This window comes from Euprymna scolopes, chromosome 25, assembly GCF_053919585.1.
Source record: "Euprymna scolopes isolate OS-2025 chromosome 25, ASM5391958v1, whole genome shotgun sequence".
Lineage (NCBI taxonomy): Eukaryota > Metazoa > Mollusca > Cephalopoda > Sepiida > Sepiolidae > Euprymna > Euprymna scolopes.
The window spans coordinates 90,368,823-90,389,012 of NC_136506.1; the positions used below are offsets into that span (position 1 = coordinate 90,368,823).

Below are 20,190 nucleotides of genomic sequence, written 5' to 3' on the forward strand. Positions count from 1 at the left end.
GGGGTATCAAAACCAAAGCAAAATATCATGAAAGTAAAAATAAAATAGATGAACCCCATAATTTATTATGCCATACCTGTTCACACTGAAACACTTATCACAATATTCTGTGGATCTATATTAAAAAAAAAACTTGTTAAACTTTGTGACATATTTTCATTCTATGGAGGTCAGGCGCGAACGAACACCTCATAATTATATTATACCATATTTCTTCAAACTGAAACATAATTATCAAAGTATACTTACGCAGATAGATATGAAAAGTCTTTATTAAAGTTTGTGCCTATTTCCATTCTATGGAGGCCAGGCGCGAACGCAGACCCCACAATTTTATTATATCATCCCTATTTAAGTTAAAACATACTTATCAAAGTATTCTTATGTACATCTATATCAAAAACACTTGTAAGCGGTTTTTTTTTTATAAATTTTTTATTTCCATACTTTGTGGACCAGGCGCGAACGCAGACCCCACAATTTTAATGAATCATCATTATGCCAGATCAAACATACCCATTCCTGTGTCTCGATACATCTTCTATCATTATATGTGATTAGTTTTCTATAATAGTCAACCAATATTCGTGACCAGACACACACACAGACGTTCAGCTTTATATATATATATATTCTTTATAAGTTTTAGTTTCGGTTTCAATTCAAGCTGATGCACCCAAGTCATATGGATATTTATTTTTTTTTTTAAATCAAAACTTTATAATATATAAGAATCGATCGAAAATTGACTCTATAATAATATATACGAAACCTGCAAGAATTAAAATACCATATTTTAGCGTATTTTATGACCGGTCTACTCCGGGCTACTCCAGGCGATCCTGCTAGCTTAGACAATACTTTTGCAGTTTTAACAAACAATAATATCAGAACGTCTGCATTTTACGCTGAATATTTACAGGATGCCAAAATCAATATTTTATTCATGAAAGAGTCCGCTGTGGAATTTCCACAGGTCCCGCTAGTTGTTGTTGTTGTTGTTGTTGTTGTTGTTGTTGTTGTTGTTGTTGTTGTTGTTTTCTACTACTACTACTACTACTACTACTACCTTACTATAAATAAAAAAGAGATGGCTCTTAAAGCGATGGAAAAGAAAGAGAAAGCCATAACCTTCTATGTTCTCCACCCACCTTGAAGATGATGAATGTAGTGGTCGGCCTTCGAATGTTCACGACGATCAATTAAGAGATTTAGTCGAAGCCAATCTACACACAACTGTTCGAGAACTTGTTTCTGAATTAGACATAATGTATACGACGATTTCCAACCATTTGAGAGATTGGAAAGACAAAAAGAAACTTAATAAATGGGTGCCTCACGGATTGAGTAACAACCAAAAGTGTCATCTTCCCTTTTTAAAAAAAAATGCAACAAGAACGACCCATTTCTCGACCGGGTTGTGACTTGCGATAAAAAGTGGGTTTTTTACGACAACCGGCAACACTCAGGTCAGTGGCTAAAGATCAATGAAGTTCCACAACACTTTGTGAAGCCAGAGATGCATCAAAAGAATGTAATGCTGACTGTTTGTGCGACCGATCTCGTCCATTACAGTTTTTTTCTTAATGCAGGCGAAACCAAATATTATCAACAATTGGATGAAATGCATCTGAAACTTCGCCAAGAACACCCACCATTAATTAACAGAAAATACCTAATTCTCCTTGACGATAACGCCCGACGCATGTTGCTAACCCGACCCTGCAGAAGTTAAACGAATTGGACTATGAACCTCTGCCTTATCTGCCGTACTCTCCAAGCCTCTCACATACCAACTACCACTTTTTCAAGCATCTCGACAACTTTCTACATGAGAAATGTTTTAAAAACGTAAGCGATATTAAAACGTTTTCAGCGACTCCATCGCCACCAGAACGTAAGATTTTTAGTGACTGTCATAAATACACTCGTTTTGCGTTGGCAAAAGTGTGTTAGATCTGATGGTGCTTATTTCGATGAATAAATTTTTGTTTGAGCCGAGATATTTTCATCTGAATTTAAAAGATAAAAACCGCAAGAACTGTGTTAACCTGATACGCACACCTGCTACAGAACATAATAATGGTTGATTTTTTTGTTTTTGTTGTTTTTTGTTGTTTTGTTTTTTGTCATTCACCAGTAAAAATTTATTTTTTTGCTTTGTTTTTTTATTCCTCATTACTGTTTCTTTTATCCTCCTCTTTCAGGGCGACTATCGTATATTGTACAGAATACAACTGGTGAATAGCTCGCAGTGGAAACAAGTTCGCTACACCAAGAAACCGTACGGTCAAATATGTGCGTCAAGTCAACAGTAAGTGATTATGCATCACATTTCCAAATCGGATATGAAAACTACGGGTTTGTATTACTGTACACACAGATTCGAAAAAGTTGTCAAAAAACAAATATATGACAAATAAATGTTATCAAAGGCAAGATAAGTTACTTTTCTACCTAACTGGATATATTTTTTGTGTTTTTATTCAGTGTAACATGTTTATTCAGCTCGAAAAACATGCAGTGTTTACCGATATATTGGAAAATTCAAAATGGCGGCCGACTCTCTCTCGGAGAGGGAAAGTTTGGGAAAAGGTATTATAAATAATAAACTAGACAAAATACTGTTAGAAATTCGCTCAATATATGTTACCGTGACATAAGTTGACATATATTCGGTTGTTTTTTAATAGTATTTTGTCTAGTTTATTATTTATAACATCTTTTCCCAAACTTACCGTGTTAAAGAGACAGTCGGGCGCCATTTTGAATTTTCCAATACATCAGTAAACACTGCATGTTTTTCGAGCTGAATAAACATGTTACATTGAATAAAAACACAAAAAATATATCCAGTTAGGTAGAAAAGTAACTTATCTTACCTTTGATAACATTTATTTGTTATATATTTGTTTTTTGACAACTTTTTCGAATCTATGTGTACAGTAATACAAACCCGAAAACTACATATATAGTTTATCTATTTGTGAAAACATTATTGGCTACATATGTGCATACATGTTTCTGTTGCAACTGCTTTAGAAAAGAAGAATGCTCAGGACAGATTTTTCTTATGTAACAAGATTTTAAATTTGAAAAAGCTAATTTCATAGGAATAAAATCTGGCCTAAAGACGCTATTTTTCTAAAGGAATTACAGCAGAAATGTGTATGCACATATGTAGCTAATATTTTCATAAATAAATACACTACGATTATGCTCTGCTTGTAATTGAACATGTTTTGATAATTATGTATATGTATATATGTACATATGTGTGTATATGTGTGTATGTATATATGTATATGTGTGTACATGTATGGATATGTGTATGCATATATGTGTGTATATATGTGTGTATATATGTGTGTGTGTATATATATATGTTTATATATGTGTGTGTAAATATATGCGTATATGTATGCATATATACATGCCAATATATATGCGTATATATATACATATGTGTATCGATATATATGTGTATATATATGTATATATATGTGTATATATGCGTATATATATATGTGTGTATATATATATATGTATGTATATATATGCATGTGTGTGTGTGTGTGTGTGTGTGTGTGTGTGTGTGTGTGTGTGTGTGTGTGTGTGTGTGTGTGTGTGTGTGTGTGTGTAAATGGGATAGGAAGCTATGTTACAGTGATATACCAAAACAATGAATCAATAGAAACCACTAGACCAACAAGTAGCATGAACTGGAACAACGGAAGCTGAGAATAGATCGGACAATTCTGAAAACACATGCCATAAGAGAATTTATTTTTAAAAAAAGCTCAAGAATCGCAATATCACGTATGATAGGTGTATAAGAAGAAAGGTTGCCGCCAATCAAATTACAGATAGGTTTCTGAACCTTACCAAGAACCCTCAAATAAGCCCAAATTATGACAGCAGTACTTCATCCGATGTTCGATAACAGCGTTGTACCTATTTACTATGCCTCCCCACGGGACAGAGTTAGACACCAGGGTCGTTTTTTAACGTGGAGAAAAGGTACAAAAATAAAAAATTGTCTCAGTCGTGAAGGACTGGTCCTCCACCGAAAGAGAACAAGAAATGGAAGTGCAGCATCTGAAGAACAGATACTACACTTTGAGGTATTTATTTGCTCCCCCACTGAGAAAATTAGGCACAAGGCCGATTTTTAAAGTGAGGAGTGAAGGGGAAATGGGGACCAACTCCCCGGGGAGTAGGGGAGCTGGATAGTGACAATTGGTATGAACGGTTTCCCCTACATTGACCAAGGTCTTATATGTGGGGTTGCCCCCACATATGGTCTTTGCTTGCAGTATCTGCCGAAACAGATATTACACTTTGATCTTGACCAAAAAGGCCAAGTTGTAGAGATAGAAAATAGCTTCATGTGTGAGAATTTGTTTGGAGCGATGAAGAAAACAGACTTTACAAGCGGTACAAAAAAAGAAGTGGATCAAATATATATGAACTTCGATAAAAAAAGAATTTTGGATTAGAAAAAAAAAAGGTTAAGTCGATTTCTTAAGAGCATGACCATCAATGCGAATCTCGGGTAAAAGAAGAGACACACCTACGATTGAAAGACACGAGCTGAGTCTAAACATGACTAAACGTAACCAGCCATTTCACACTCCAATTCACAACCGAACCCATGTTAACTTCCAAATCAACTGCTCTGAGGGATATTGACGAAAAGTAGCAGCATAAAAGTGGTACAAGGTGCCTTCAATAACATTTCAGACTTTTTTCGTATGGACACTTTTATTGATAGTAAACACATGGAACTTTAGTCACCCTTCGAAGTAATCTCCTCCGGCTGCAATGCACTTGTTGTACCGTTCCAATAACTTCTGGAAGGTCCCATGGAAGTCCTCTGGTGTGAACATGTCAATGACCCTCGTCACAGCCTCTTTCATCTCCTCAATTGTCTTATAACTGCAGCTTCTAAGATTTTCCTTGAGCTTAGGGAATAACCAAAAGTTACAGGGAGCAAGGTCTGGACTATAGGGAGGGAAAGAAACTGTCTTGATGGCCATCTTGGTCAAATAGTCTGTTATCTTCTCTGAACACCCTCACGAAAAACTTTGTGCAAATCTTCTGCATCTTTTGTTCCTCGCGAATAATTGTGTGTACAGTTCCCACACTGACATCAGATTGTGCACTTATTGTCCCTATAGACACACGACGGTCCTTATCCATGAAACTCCTTATTTGTCTAATCAACTCTCGTGTTCTGACTTCCTTACTCCTCCCACACCTCTCATTATCTCTCACAGATTCACTCCCTTCCTTGAATATCTTATATCACTCAAAACCTGATACTCGATTAATGTGAGATGATCCAAAAGCAGTCTGAAGCATTCCATACGTTTCTGTGGCATTTTTTTCAAATTTTAAACATAATTTTATTGCATATTATTCTTCTAAGGTGTCCTCACGTGCAGATTGCATTTTTGAAATTCACCAGTTGTGACAATCAGGGTTTAGTAGGATGTATTCCAATTCCTGCTGTAGCTGTTCATTTGAACCTGAAATCATACAAATTGGTCAGTCATTTTATAAGATGTATAGCAATAACATACTAAATTTTCAAGAGTTTATAATAATTTTAAATGCCCGTACAAAGAGTCTAGAAACTTATTGAATGCGCCTCTTATTAATTTTTGAATAATATTACTTTGAAAGGGAGGTATTAGTTCGAAATATTAAAAAAAAAAAAAAACTTGGACATTGTATAACACCCGATTGATGGATTTAAGTAGAAAATAAAAGAAAATTATTAAATTACATATTGTCACTGTGTCTGCTATCTCGTCTCTTAACCAGAATTTCTTTCAATTCAACTGATGCCTATAATCTCGCATTGTAGATATTTATCTGCTGCCCACCTCAGCAAGATGTGACACAAGGTCAGAAACTGAGGATGTCCAGACAGCACCCATAAAGGACGGGGCACTCTGGCCTAGCAAAAAAAAAAAAAAGGAGGGGCACTCTGGCCTAACATAAATTGCCTGAGCATCCCCATCAGCATTCCCCAGTAAAGGCACCTCAGGCAACAAATCTAATATTTACTATGGATTTATGTTATAACATGTGTCTCTTATCCAGTAATATTATTTGCTATGTATTTTTTTTTTATAATCCAACACAGGTTATTGGCTGCGCATTACTTGCAACACTTGCATTGGCAATCATCCACGACATAAGCACGCCTAATTCAGCGACTAAAAAGTATCGAGAATCTTCATTGTTTACCACATTTTGTCAAAATAAAACGTGTGTTAAAGTGAACATGAGGAAAGTGCTGAGGTTTTACCCAAACCTGTTCGTACCAGTGACTAAAAAGCCACATCAGTTGGAACAAAAATTTACCTTGAATTATCCTCATAAACGTATTCACGCCACGCGGACTACATATAATACCGATAGTGATACCTGTTGCCCAACGTAAGTACTTCTCAGTATTTGTTTTTCCTTACAGTTTTCTCTCTCTCTCCTCCTTCCTCTTGTTGCTGCTCTCTCTCTCCTCCTCCTGCTCTCGCTCTCTCTCTCTCTTTCTTTCCTCCTTCCTCACACTCTTACTCTCTCTCTCTTTCTTTCCTCCTTCCTCCCACTCTTAATCTCTTTCTCTCTTTCTTTCCTCCTTCCTCCCACTCTTTCTCTCTCTCTCTCTTTCTTTCCTCCTTCCTCACACTCTTACTCTCTCTCTCTTTCTTTCCTCCTTCCTCACACTCTTACTCTCTCTCTCTCTCTCTTTCTTTCCTCCTTCCTTCAACTCTTACTCTCTCTCTCTCTCTCTCTCTCTCAATTTTAATGAAATGGGTTCCACACACTATTACTTCTTTTGCATCATTAAATTAAACTAAATATGGCTCGCATTACAATCCTGTACGCCTAACAACTCTCAAAAAAAAAAAATTGATACAACTACAGCGAAATTTAGAAAAACGAAAAAGTCGATTTAAAGAAAAGGCAATAGTACTTACTTTTTGTGTCAATTACATCTAAAACCAATGACACCTACTTAATTGGCATGTCAGAACTACTTAAATATTACCGCATTATTTAAAAACAAAAAACAAAAAAACATGAGTTTTCGATCTTTAAACCGTCACCATATTTTGGGGAGCACGTGACATAATAACAAGGGAAGTAACTCATATTTATGATTTATTTTTTTAAGATTGGCAATACTTGCACCCTATTTATCTCCCCTTGGAATTCTCCAGTGTGTTTTTTTTTTTTTTAGCCAAACATTATTTTCACTAATTTTCGTCAAAAATGTTTTTTCTTTAATAATTTTTTTCTACCTTATCGTTTTTCGTAATTTTTGGATGTTCTTATTACTGTAACATGACAATTAAGTATGAACCATGGGTTTCCCTTGAAATTCAATATTAAAAAACTTCGAATTTTACCACTATAGTGTAGTTGCAGCAAAAAAGTTAAAACTATCTATTAATTTTCTTTAGGCGTGAATGCTGTTTTAAAACATTAAACCAGTGGTTCCCAACCTTTTCTACATGGCGGCACACTATTGAGTTTTTATTTTATTTTCGTGGCACACCTATCACAAATTAACCCTTTAGAACCTGAATTATGATGTAGATGATTAAAAACTACTTATTGTTAATTTTAGTTAGTTTAAAAGGGTAATGATACTATGATTGTCTTCAAACTAGAAAAATTATGAAGTTCAATAGTTAAACTACCATTGAGATTTTTTGCATTTCATAAACTTACTTTGATTATTATCCGTAGTGTTTGGGAAAAAGTGGACAAAGTAGGGGAGGGTAGAGCGGTAGCTCTAGATATATCTAAGGCTTTTGACAGGGTATGGCATGAAGGTCTTCTCAGGGAAATCAAATCATACGGTATCACTGGAAGAATACTTAACATAATTAAATCCTTCTTAGATAAGAGAAAAATCCAGGTTGTCCTCGATGGTCGTACGTCTAAACAGTGTGATATAAATGCGGGAGTGCCTGAGGAGTCTATCCTTGGACCTCTATTGTTCCTAATATTTATTAATGACCTCCCCGACAAAACTGCCTCTGAGATGGGTATATATGCTGATGACACTACACTCTATAACAGGCATGGCAGGAAAACAAACGAACACATATCTAAAGAAATGGCAAAAACACCAGAGGATGACCTCCAATCTGTACTGGAATGGGGACATAAATGGATGGTCACATTCAGTGCTGCCAAGACTAAACTCGTTTCCTTCAATAATTACAAGAAACCTTCTCTGCCACCAATAGCAATAGCCAATGACTCCCTGTCTGAGAGTACATCTTTCAAACTGCTTGGCCTAACGTTCACAGGAAACATGAGTTCGAACAATTATATTGAAAACATTGCCAAGGCCACTGCGAAAAAGGTAGGCTCTCTCTACCGTGCTAGAAAACTGCTGACACCTGAAAGTATCCTGTACCTGTATAAGGCCACCATTCACCCATGTATGGAGTATTGTTGTCACATTTGGGCCGGTGAATCTGCTACTAGTCTCTCGCTCCTAGACAAGGTTCAAAAGAGAGTCGCCAATCTGATAGGCCCTGAACTGGCATCTAAGCTTCAGTCTCTGTCCCATCGACGAAACGTTGCATCCCTCTGCCTGTTCTACAAGTATTTTAATGGTGAATGCTCTGACGAACTGTAGACACTTGTACCCCCTCGACGTAAATACCTCCAACAAACCTGACAAGCAGCTAAATCCCACCCCTTCACAGTAGAGATTCCTAGATGTAAGAGAGTCTTCTTTCCCAGAACCGCTAGACTTTGGAATTCCCCAGTTTCTTCCCCAGAACCGCTAGACTTTGGAATTCCCTTCCGGGTTACTGATTCCCCAACTGTACTGACATGTAGAAGTTCAAGTGTAACGTGAACAGACATCTTGCTACCCAACTCCCTACATAGTACCCCTGTAGCCTATGTCCCTGATAGTATCCCCTTACATCAAAGTGGCAACGTGCCTTGTTTGGGGTTAAAATGTAATAAAAAAAATTTTTTAAATGAAATCCTCCCCTCTCTGAGATGTTGGCATACTCAATGTAAGCAATGAACAGTTTCAATCTGGAGGTGCATACCATCTTCCTAGGCACTGAACTAATATGTACAAAGTGCGTTTGAAACAACTCAAAATGCTGTGGTAGACTCTGACAGTGTAGAAAGAATCTATGTGGATGTTGCCTTGAGACTCTGCTCATCTCACAGCTAGGTTAGAAAAACAAGTTCAGAAATAATTAAAATCAGATGTTAGTCTCTCCTCCTACAATCAATCTTTCCGATTCTAACCGTAGAAATTTTGTTCTGTCATCAGAACACGTGATGTCATTTTGAAACCAGCATTTCTAGTATGTAAGGTTTTATTTAGAGAAAGATTTTTATGGGAGGAGAGGCCAACATCTACTTCTAATTACTTTGATCGTTGCTTTTCCATGTGTGGTTGTTCAGTTTATGTTTAACTAAAAACGGATCTACTCCAGCATGGAAACAGAAAACACACTGGATTTCAAAGGTTTTATTTAGAGAAAGATTGATTGTAGGAGAGACCAACATCTAATTTTAATTACTTCTGAACTTGTTTTTCTTAGTCTTAAGGTGACGACAAAAATTCACTTATTTTTCTACATTGTCTGACACATCTTGTCTGTCCTGCTTCATGAATCGAACTGACTTTTAAAAATCCTTTTGTTTTTTTTCTCCTGGAAGGCATGTAGTGATCACCTCCTACATCTTGACATCTGTATTTCTAGTGCATTTCATCAAGGGGGGCCAACCTTATACCAACCCCCACTTCAATGACGTAACCTGTAGCCAGAACTATCTCTGTTGATGCCAGGTTATCCTGACATGTACTATGTAACCCTCACCAATATTCATATAGTACAATCTCTATCCACTCTCTCTCTCTCTCTCTCTCTCTCTCTCTCTCTCTCTCTCTCTCTCTCTCTTTATATATATATATATAATATAAAGCTGAATGTGTGTGTGTGTGTGTGTGTGTGTGTGTGTGTGTGTGTGTGTGGCACTGATCACATATAATGATAGAAGATGTATCGAGACACAGGAATGGGTATGTTTGATCTGGCAGAACAGTGGTTCATTAAAATTGTGGGGTCTGCATTCACGCCTGGTCCACAAAGTATGGAAATAAAAAATTTAAAAATTAAAAAAAAACGTTTACAAGTGTTTTTGATATAGATGTACATAAGAATACTTTGATAAGTATGCTTTAACTTAAATAGGGATGGTGTAATAAAATTGTGGGGTCTGCGTTCGCGCCTGGCCTCCATAGAATGGAAATAGGCACAAACTTTAATAAAGACTTTTTCATATCTATCTGCATAAGTATACTTTGATAATCATGTTTCTGTTTGAAGAAATATGGTATAATAAAATTATGGGGTGTTCGTTCGCGCCTGACCTCCATAGAATGGAAATATGTCACAAAGTTTAACAAGGTTTTTTAATATAGATCCACAGAATATTGTGATAAATGTTTCAGTGTGAACAGGTATGGTATAATAAATTATGGGGTTTATCTATTTTATTTTTACTTTCACGATATTTTGCTTTGGTTTTGATACCCCCAAATTCGAAGCTACCTCATTACAACCCTTCCTTTTCATAACCTGTCATACTTTCATAAATCAGAGTTCATTTTCTGTACGCTGTTTTTGAACCCAGTCAACGACGGGTACTTTTGCTAGTATATATATATATATATATATATATATATATATATATATATATATATATATATATATATTTATATATATATATATATATTGATGCATGTGTAGTTAACATATGGAGACAATGCCTGTTTCTTTCTTTCTTATCTAGATGGGTTAACATACAGGCAAAGTCTCAAGGCAACATCTTCTTAGATTTTTTCTACATTGTCAAATGCATGTCATCTCTCTCGCTTCCTGAATCCCACTGACTAGACACATGGTTCTATCCCTCAAACACGTGATGGCATTTCAATGTAATACTAGAAGTTGTACCCGGCGTTGCCCAGTATTAAACATAATGTCAAATTCCTTAAAAAAATAAATATTAAAAAAAAAACGGAAAGAAACTGAGTATTGCAAGTATTATGTTTTTTTTTTCTAAATAGTTCACTTCTTGTGAGTAAATAAAAAGATACTTGAGCTGAGATTGAAACCAAAACCTAAAGAGTAGTCAAGTAATCATTTGTTCTCAAACCTCGTGAAACAGTTTACAAAAAAATCCGATGAACCCAAGTACCAATTTTTCAATTAGCAGCCCTTTTTCCGGATGAAAACCGATTATAAAGTTTTCCACGTGTCTGAATACTCTATATAGATATATATGCCAAATTTTATGTCTGTAGATCAAGATTTATTGAGTATATGGGTTGAGAAGTGGCATCAAACACACACATACATTCTCACTTTTATAGATTAAAAAATGAAGTAAAAAAAAATGGTAAAGAAACTGAGACATGTGCAAAACGTAAAGGTAATGAGTCAAGTACGCTAGCCATTAGACCAGCTTGACACGTTCTTTTAAAAAATGTTTTCAAACTACTTATTCTTAACATAAGTAATCTGTAATGTGAATTATTCACGCATGCGTATTCATGAAACCGCAAACATAAAATTCCAATGACTCGCACGTAACAATTTTCAATTTTAATCCCTTATCAGCCCTTTTTTTCTGGATGAAAATGGATTAAAAAGTTTTTCATGCGTCTGAATATCCTATATACTAAATTTCAAGTCAGTAATTCAAAAATTCGTTGAGTATATAGGTTCAGAAGTGTCCTCACGCACACATGCACACATGCACACACACATACTCACTTTTATAGACATATAGATAGATTATTCGACACCTTCATTTCTAGCATGTTTTGTCTAGGTAACCAACCCTTTACCCTCTGTTTAAATCTCACCAGCCGCTGTTGGGTCTATTTTCATTTGCTGTCAGGGTATCTTGGTACGTACTTGTATAATCCTCACTGGAATTCATACGAGTTTACATAATTTCTACTTACGGACATAGGCTCCCAATATATAGCAGCTGAACATGCAAATATATAAACATATGTTACTTTATATATAGAGAAATATATTTGATATTGCTTATTCATTCTTACTAATTTCAAGAAATTATTAAATAATTTTAAAATAATTTAAAGTAATTAAAATCTGGAGAATATTTAATAATTGATGCCTAATTAAATATAGCTCACATTACACCTAACAGCCCCTTACGCTCAACAGCCTCTTAAAAATATTCAAAATCATCGATTAATTAATTGAATGCTGTACATACAAATATACAAAAAATATCTATTAAAACATCACAAAAATCTGAGTTATCTCAATTTAAAAAAAAAAACTGTTTTGTCCCCCATTGCATAAAATTAAATTAAATATAGCTCACATTACACCTAACAGCCCCTTACGCTCAACAGCCTCTTAAAAATATTCAAAATCATCGATTAATTAATTGAATGCTCTACATACAAATATACAAAAAATATCTAACTTTATATATAGAAAGATATATTTGATATTGATTATTTATTGTTGTTCACTAATTTCAGGGAATTCCAGTTCGATAATTTACCAGTTCGGACAAACATCCATGGACAGGAACGTGTGATTGTTAGATGTTCATTATTCCGGCAGTTGATTCCTACCGGAAGATGTCTACCGTAAGTATTGGTTGCAAATTCATAATTAATTGTAAGTTAATTGTAAGGGGAACTACTGTTTTCACATTCTTCAATTAAAATATTTGAGTTATTCCCCTTGTCGATTTTGATTGTTTGATCATAATTGAAATTGTTTCAACATCTGTAGAGTCGCAAGTAATCAAACTATGCTGGGTTCTTGATATATTCATAGCCTGTTCAACTACATCATCGACTGGATCCTAGAGAAGAAGGGCTTTATGGGCTTCACCGGTGTCAGAGTAGGTCACGACTGTTCCATCACCGATCTCGACTTTGCTGACAACTTTGCAATTCTTGGGAAGTCTTACATAGAGGGCTAGCACACACTCGACGAGAGGAGTCGCATGGTCAAAATGGTTGGAATGAGAATCAATGCTTCTAAGACAGAAAATCCTCTCTGGTAACATCCCCCAACCTGACCGAGTGACTGTAACCCTTGATGGTCAAGCTGTGGAGGAGGTCGAAAACATCAAATACCTTGGTGCCAATTTTACAGCCACTAGACAAATGAAAGATAAAATCATCATGTGTATCAGAGCAGCCTACGTCCATCTTCAAAAACGATTGTGGTCTCGTCAGGAGATAAAACATACCACGAAGCTGCGGATTTATGAGGCCATTGTTAGAAAAATTCTTCTCTATGGATGTGAGACCTGGTCAGTGCGCAGAGAGGATCTTTATAAACTTGAAGTATTCGATCACTACTGCCTTCGCTGTATCCTGCACATTCGCCTCTCTTTGCAAACTGCCTCGAATCTCTAACTCGGCCATATGTGTTAGATGTAACATTCTTGGCCTGGGGGAAACTCTGCTGACAAGGAAACTCTGGTGGTTCGGTTACGTGTTGCGCAGGCCAGGGAATGAGTTTGTCCGTTAATTAATGGCGCCATCCTGGTGTTGAAGGAAGATCAATTATAGCCATAAAACTAGAGGAAAAATTAGACAGAGAAAGCAAAAAATTCTTATATTATACAAGTTGTGTCTAAAACTCATTAAATGTTCACATTTCAGTGAATGATGTAAATGATAATTTTCCAATATTTTCTGAGAAAATGTACAACATTTCACTAAAGAACGAAGAAAGTAAAGTCACACCAAGACTTAGTTTGTGACAGTAAAAGCAGATATGGAGATCATGTCGGGTCGTTGCGTTTTTGGTGTCCATCACTGGAACCATGAATGGCTGAATGATGCCGTCGACTCTGCTACCGACCAACAGGGATAGATGGCTTTGACATGAGATGCGTTTACACCACTGGGGCTGGTTCAACCCATCCCAGGTAAATGCCGCTACAGGTACAGACATATTCATATACACATCTATTGTCACAAAGACAGGTGAAACGATTGGTTCACCCCAGTTACTTCCTCAATTATAAGGGTATATCAATGTTGCATCACACCAGGGATCATATTCAGTCGCGAGGTAACTTCAATAAGTCTCCAGACTTTTTTTATACCGGCACTTTTATTGATAGTACACATATGAAACTCTAGTTCCCTTCAAAGTAATCTCCTCCGGCTGCAATGCACTTGTTGTACCGTTCCAGCAATTTCTAAAAGGCCCCATGGAACACCTCTTGTGTGAGTGTGTCAATCACCTTTGCCACAGCCTCTTTCATATCCTCAGTTGTCTCACAACGACAGTCTCTAATGTTTTCCTCGAGCTTAGGGAATAACCAAAATTCACAGAGCAAGGTTTGGACTTTAGGGAGGATGAGGAACTGTCTTGATTCTCATCTTGGTTAAATAGTCTGTGACAAGGATGGAGTTTTCTGAGCATGTTTGGGACAAACTTTGCGCAAATCCTCTGCATCGTCAGTTCCTCATGAATAATTATGTGTACAATTCCCACACTGACATCAAACTGTGCACTTATTATCTCTATTCATGCACGACGGTCTTTATCCATGAAATTCTTTATTTGGCCAATCAATTCTGGTATTCTGACTTCTTTACTCCTCCCTCACCTCATCATCCTTCACAGACTTCCTGCTTTCCTTGAATCTCTTATGCCACTCAAAAACTGATGCTCAGCTAATGCAAGATGGTCGAAAAGCAGGCTGAAGCATTCCATACGTTTCTGTGGCATTTTTTCCATGTATCCTTCTTCTAGAACGTCTTTACGTGCAGATTGCATTTTTGAAATTCACCAGTTGTGACAATCAGGCTTTATTAGGGTGTATTTCAAATCCTGCTGTAGCTGTTCATTTGAATCATAAAAATTGGTCAGTCATCTCATAAGATGTATAGCAATAACATACTGAATTTTCAACAGTATATGACAATTTTAAATGTCTGTATAAAAAGTCTGGAAACTTATTGAAGGACCTTTGTATTTTGAATAAAACTCTAATTTGCTAGACACGAAATGAGACTTTTTTGTTGGAAAGACTTATAATTCTCTGAAATTATAGGATGGAACGGTAAAATGTTCACTCTAGAAAAGATGGTTCACAAGTCCAAAAAGATCCAGGCTTGGATTCAGAAGGAGTGCTACGACTTTGTACCTTTCTGTGACTGGTTTCCCTCTTCCCTCGACCTGAACCCACTGAGCTACTTCGCTTTGGTCGTACGTCGAAAACATCACCAACATGACCTCCAACAACACCAAAGCCAGCCTGATCACTGATATATGTCGAGTATTCGCCGAACTCCAGCCGGCGCTTGTAGAAAAGACATGCTCCATGTTCCAAACCTGTATCAAGGCAGTGATTGAGGCTGAAGGCTGCTACATTGAATAGATGTCAGCTCTACTATATAATCAAGTTTCCTGAATTGATTTTTTCACTAAAAGTTTTAAAATAAAGCTGTAGTGTTGTTTTCTTTAGGGCGACATATTTATCGCTCCACCCTGTACGGAGGTGACATCGTCCGAAGCCCGGTAAATATAACAACTACAAGTAGTTCAAATAAACACATGTTAGAACCAAAGAATCGTTTAAAACTCTTGAACAAGTCTATCATCAAAATATATACCATGTGTATACTGTTCATATTGTACCGTTTCATTGGGAACAGGCATTTATTTTTATGCCTATCTAAAAAAAACAAAAAGGTTCAGTTTATTTATTAATCAAGCCTATAATTGTTTCAGCCCATACTGATATGTTTTAAGTCAGAGAGAGTAGTAACCTTGGTTGAAGTGAGTGTCCCTAATGATGGGGGTCTGAACAGAGCTCAAAAGGGAGAAACAGACTAAATATCAAGGTCTCATGTATGCTATGAAAAGAAACTGGAATCTTAGAGAGATATCAATCATACCAGTTATTATAGGTGCTACAGGGCTTATGAAGAAGAACCTGAAGTCCTACCTAACTAATATTCCTGATGAATCAAGTGTAAAAGAACAATTGCACTTAAGGGAACAACGAGGATAATAAAAAGAGCTCTCGGCTGGTTTCAATAAAAAGCAAGGCAATGTTGGCAGCTGGTTTGGCTGCCCCATACCCAGCGTTACAATCTTCAAAGGAAGAAAATTTAAAAAAAAAAAAAGGAAATATTTTTATGTATACAAGGGTCGTTCAAGAAGTAAAGCCTACTATTTCTTTTAACTCAAAAAGTTGAAGAGCTACGAAGATGGAAGTGGTACACTTAAAACGGGCGACCTTTAGTGTTCCAGAATTTATTTTTATATATGGTTACCACCATTCAGAATGCACTTTTGCCAGGAATTCAATGATGTACTTCTGCTTCTGGTGCACGTCTATGATGGGGGTTGCTTTCTTAGTCTCACACCGTCAATATCTGCAATAGAGATGAAACTTTCAGGTAATAATGCATAGGTTGAGTTATCATAACAATACAATTTGCGATTCCCTCTGATCCATTCAGAGAGGTAAAAAAAAATAGGAGGCATTACTTTCGGAACGCCTCTCATAATTCTCTGCATATGTTTTTTATTCTTATATCAGTAGGGCACTCGCTAGCGCTAAAAATATACATAAAAACAAATAACATCGAGCTACAAATACTTCTCTTTGCTAAGAGTCCAATATATTCACAATTTTTTTCCTTTACAGCCTTGCATTATGTACTTACATATATAATCTAGAATCATATATAAATGGTTTTATAAGTTTTCAAGTACAATTATTTTAATAAATGCAATAACATTAGCTGATCATATTTCTGGCAAATTTCTTCCTTTATACAGGTATAAAATTATTTTGGGGTTTTCTGTTGTTCGTCCACATAGTACAGGGTGCTCCAAAAGCCTTGGCCACATTTTGGCATTGAATATCTCAAGAACTATTAAGGAGATAAAAACGCATCTGGTATATTCAGAAAGTTTTTAATCTCAAATTTTTCATGGATATTCAAAGATGTTCAACATGAGCACCATTAGTCACACACCACACATCAAACCGATAGTCAAATTCTTGCTAAATGTGTCCCAGCTGCAAGGCAGTTCGAACTTGTTCAACCACATCTTTTCAAGTTGATTGGTTGGTTGTTTTTGTTTTACGGTATATCAACCCTTTTCAGGTTATTTAATGCCAAATCCTGTTATTTTTAAGAAAAAATTTTTAATAGAATATATTTTTGTTTTCAAGTCGGTTTCTATTCAACCCATAGTTTGGACCCTAACAGGTACTACCACTGTGGGTCAGAATGAATCTGCGAGCAATGGCAATTAAAGGGTAGCTCCACACTCCCCAAAGTCCACAAGTTGGGGCTTCACCATTGGATATAGTTTAAGGTCATATCCATGACCTTTTCTAGTTGAGGAGCGTCCCGTTCTGTTAGCTGAGCATAAGCACCCATCTGTCATGAATTTACCATGTCATTTCACTATGGACTTCCTTTCTGGTGGCTGTTTTCTGAATTTTTTGCAAAATGCACGTTGAACAAGTGTCCATGATTCAGTTTTTTTAAATTCACGCACACAAAATGCGTTTTCTGGTTGAGTGAACGCCATTACTGGATCTGAAAAGCAATTTTTTTAAAAATCAATAGCTTTACCAAAAAACTTAACTTTAAATTAGTTTTAAAATGCTTTAAAATGGTACCCATTTCATCTTACTACTATTCATAGTTAAGCAGATATGAGCAGTTGAAATGTGGCCAAGACTTTTGGAACACCGTGTATATTTTTTTTTTAATTATAAACTTCCGGTTTATTATTGCTATTCGACAGTGAATAGCAGTATGGCGAAAAAGTTTTCCCTATTCCATGTAAACACTTAAACCCGTCAATTGTTTATAATAATTAAATTCAAGTACTGTGTATTTTAATAAAAGTTAATACATATTTACTTTTCATGCATTTTTGTCGTGTTGATAATTAAAATATTTTGGGTACTTGTACAGTTTAATCAAGACATTAAAAAATAAAAATATCGAAAAAAGGTTATATTGTACGTATCCTTTTGGACTGAAGATCTCTGAAAAAAATTTTCATTTAATTTGATCGAGTATTTTTTTTTTTTTTTTTTTTACAGCAGAAAAACACGTTTTTATGAGAGCGTGTTGAAATCAGCCATTATAGAAATTTTTAACACGCCACGGGGAGATAACTCCATATAAAGCGCCGACACTCCCTTCCCATCTTTAATACGAGCTTTTCTTCCTAAAAATCGAACCTTTTGCTCGATATCATAACAAATTGTTTTTTCACTGTAAAAACAAACTACTTGATGAAATTAAGTGATTTTTTTTTTCGGAGAATTCATTCCATAAGGGATACGTACAATATAACCTTTTTTCGATATTTTCAATTTTTTAATGTCTTGATTAACTGTACAAGTACCGTATTTTGGTAATTAAAATTCTGTTTAGATCTGTTGTATTACTTCCGGTATCAGACCCATCGTTCATTAGGATTAATTATGTTAGGATATTGTAATATTTTGAAACAATAAAAGGGGGATAACCGTGGGCGTTGCAAGAGTTACCCCCCCCCCACCACCACCACCACCAGGACATCAGGGCTATTAGCTCAGAAAATCTTATCAAACGAAACGTTTGATCATTTCTCTGTTCCTTTTTAAATAAAACCCATCTGGTTGTCCCATCACGGTAATAACCGATATTTAGCACATATCGATTACCTCACTCTCAAAATACGAGAGATGTCTAATTTTTTCTTTCTTTCTTTTTAGGGGAAAATGTCGAGCCTGTGAATTGGTAAACCGGACAATGTCTATTCTAGTCGTTAAATTTAAGAATGGCAAAAACGAATTTCTTCCACTGGAATTCGACCAGTTTGAAATACCAATATATTGTACTTGTTTAAGCTCATCATGATCCTAATAGATTCGTCGTCTCTTAACGTTAATAAAGTCAATATATTTTATGATATGTACTTGTCGTATTTTATTTTTATTTTTAATGGCAAACAGGCAAAGATAAGTTATGCTACAAGGTATAAAAATTTCTCACGAAGTAAAACAGCTTTATCCAAGTTTTGGGTTTGTATTCCAATCGACAAAAGTTCGAAAAAGTTGTCCAAAAACAAATATATCATAAACAAGCATTTCAGCCCGGCGTTGCCCTGGTGTTTGGAGGTGTATGTCAGAAAAAAAAAAAAAAAAAAAAAAAGAAAAAAAAGCGGTCAATTTTTTAAACTTTGAACCCTATTATGACCCCTTAACAAGTCAAGTTATTCAGAGTATCCCTCACGGTTAACAGTAGCCGAATGGATTAAATGAAGCCAGAGATGGTTTCATTTACCAGGTTTGAATCTATCGACTGGTGTTAATCGTGACACCCTGCACTGATGATTCCCGAAAGGATTAAACACTAGTGTCTGTAGGTATTTAATAATTATTATAGTAAATAATTATGTATGTATGTATGTATGTATGTATGTATGTATGTATGTATGTATGTATGTATGTATGTATGTATGTATTTTATTTGAGAAATAACGTGTGAAATTGTCCACATCATCATTTTCTACTGCAAAAGTGTTAGTCTCAACCAAACTTTTTATTTATTTATTTTTTTTTTTAAGTGTAAGCGTCTTTAATACATGACGGTTGGATTGTGTTTACGTTTGATTCGGTTGTCGATTTTATGTGTGAAATAATGTGTTAAATTGTCCACATCATCATCATTTTCTACTGCAGAAGTGTTAGTCTTATAGACAAACTTTTTTGTAAAAATAAGAACAAGGTGTAAATCCGTGCCTTTTTTTTTTTTTTGTCAATCTCATTTAATCGTGCCCATCACCATCATCGTCGTCCTGATCATTGAGTATTTAAGACTTTTGGAATGTTCCTTCGTGTGTATTATGTGTATGTATGTATATGCATGTGTATGTATACATATACGTGTGCATATTTGCATGTCTGTGCACATGCATATGTATGTTGGCATACATCTGTATGTATGCATGTGTTTATTTTCATGTGTGTGTGGGGTGGAGAGGGCTCCCGTAAGCCGTGGTGAAGGCCCCTCTAGGAGAAGCAAGTCTCTGATTCAAAAAAAAAAACACAAAGCGGGATACCAGTACCCGCATT

General features: G+C 35.7%; 1 protein-coding gene across 1 annotated transcript in view; it reads left to right on the forward strand.

Annotated features, from left to right (window-relative positions):
- Positions 1-19,027, forward strand: part of LOC145247500 (uncharacterized) — a 32,851-nt gene extending 13,824 nt beyond the window's left edge. Inside the window, exons 2-5 of the mRNA XM_080109312.1 lie at positions 2,208-2,314; positions 6,155-6,450; positions 12,593-12,703; positions 18,829-19,027. Of these exons, the coding sequence (XP_079965438.1) occupies positions 2,297-2,314; positions 6,155-6,450; positions 12,593-12,703; positions 18,829-18,973 (570 nt within the window). The 5' untranslated portion in view covers positions 2,208-2,296 and the 3' untranslated portion in view covers positions 18,974-19,027. The remainder of the gene's footprint in view (positions 1-2,207; positions 2,315-6,154; positions 6,451-12,592; positions 12,704-18,828) is intronic.
- The last annotated feature ends 1,163 nt before the right edge of the window (positions 19,028-20,190 follow it).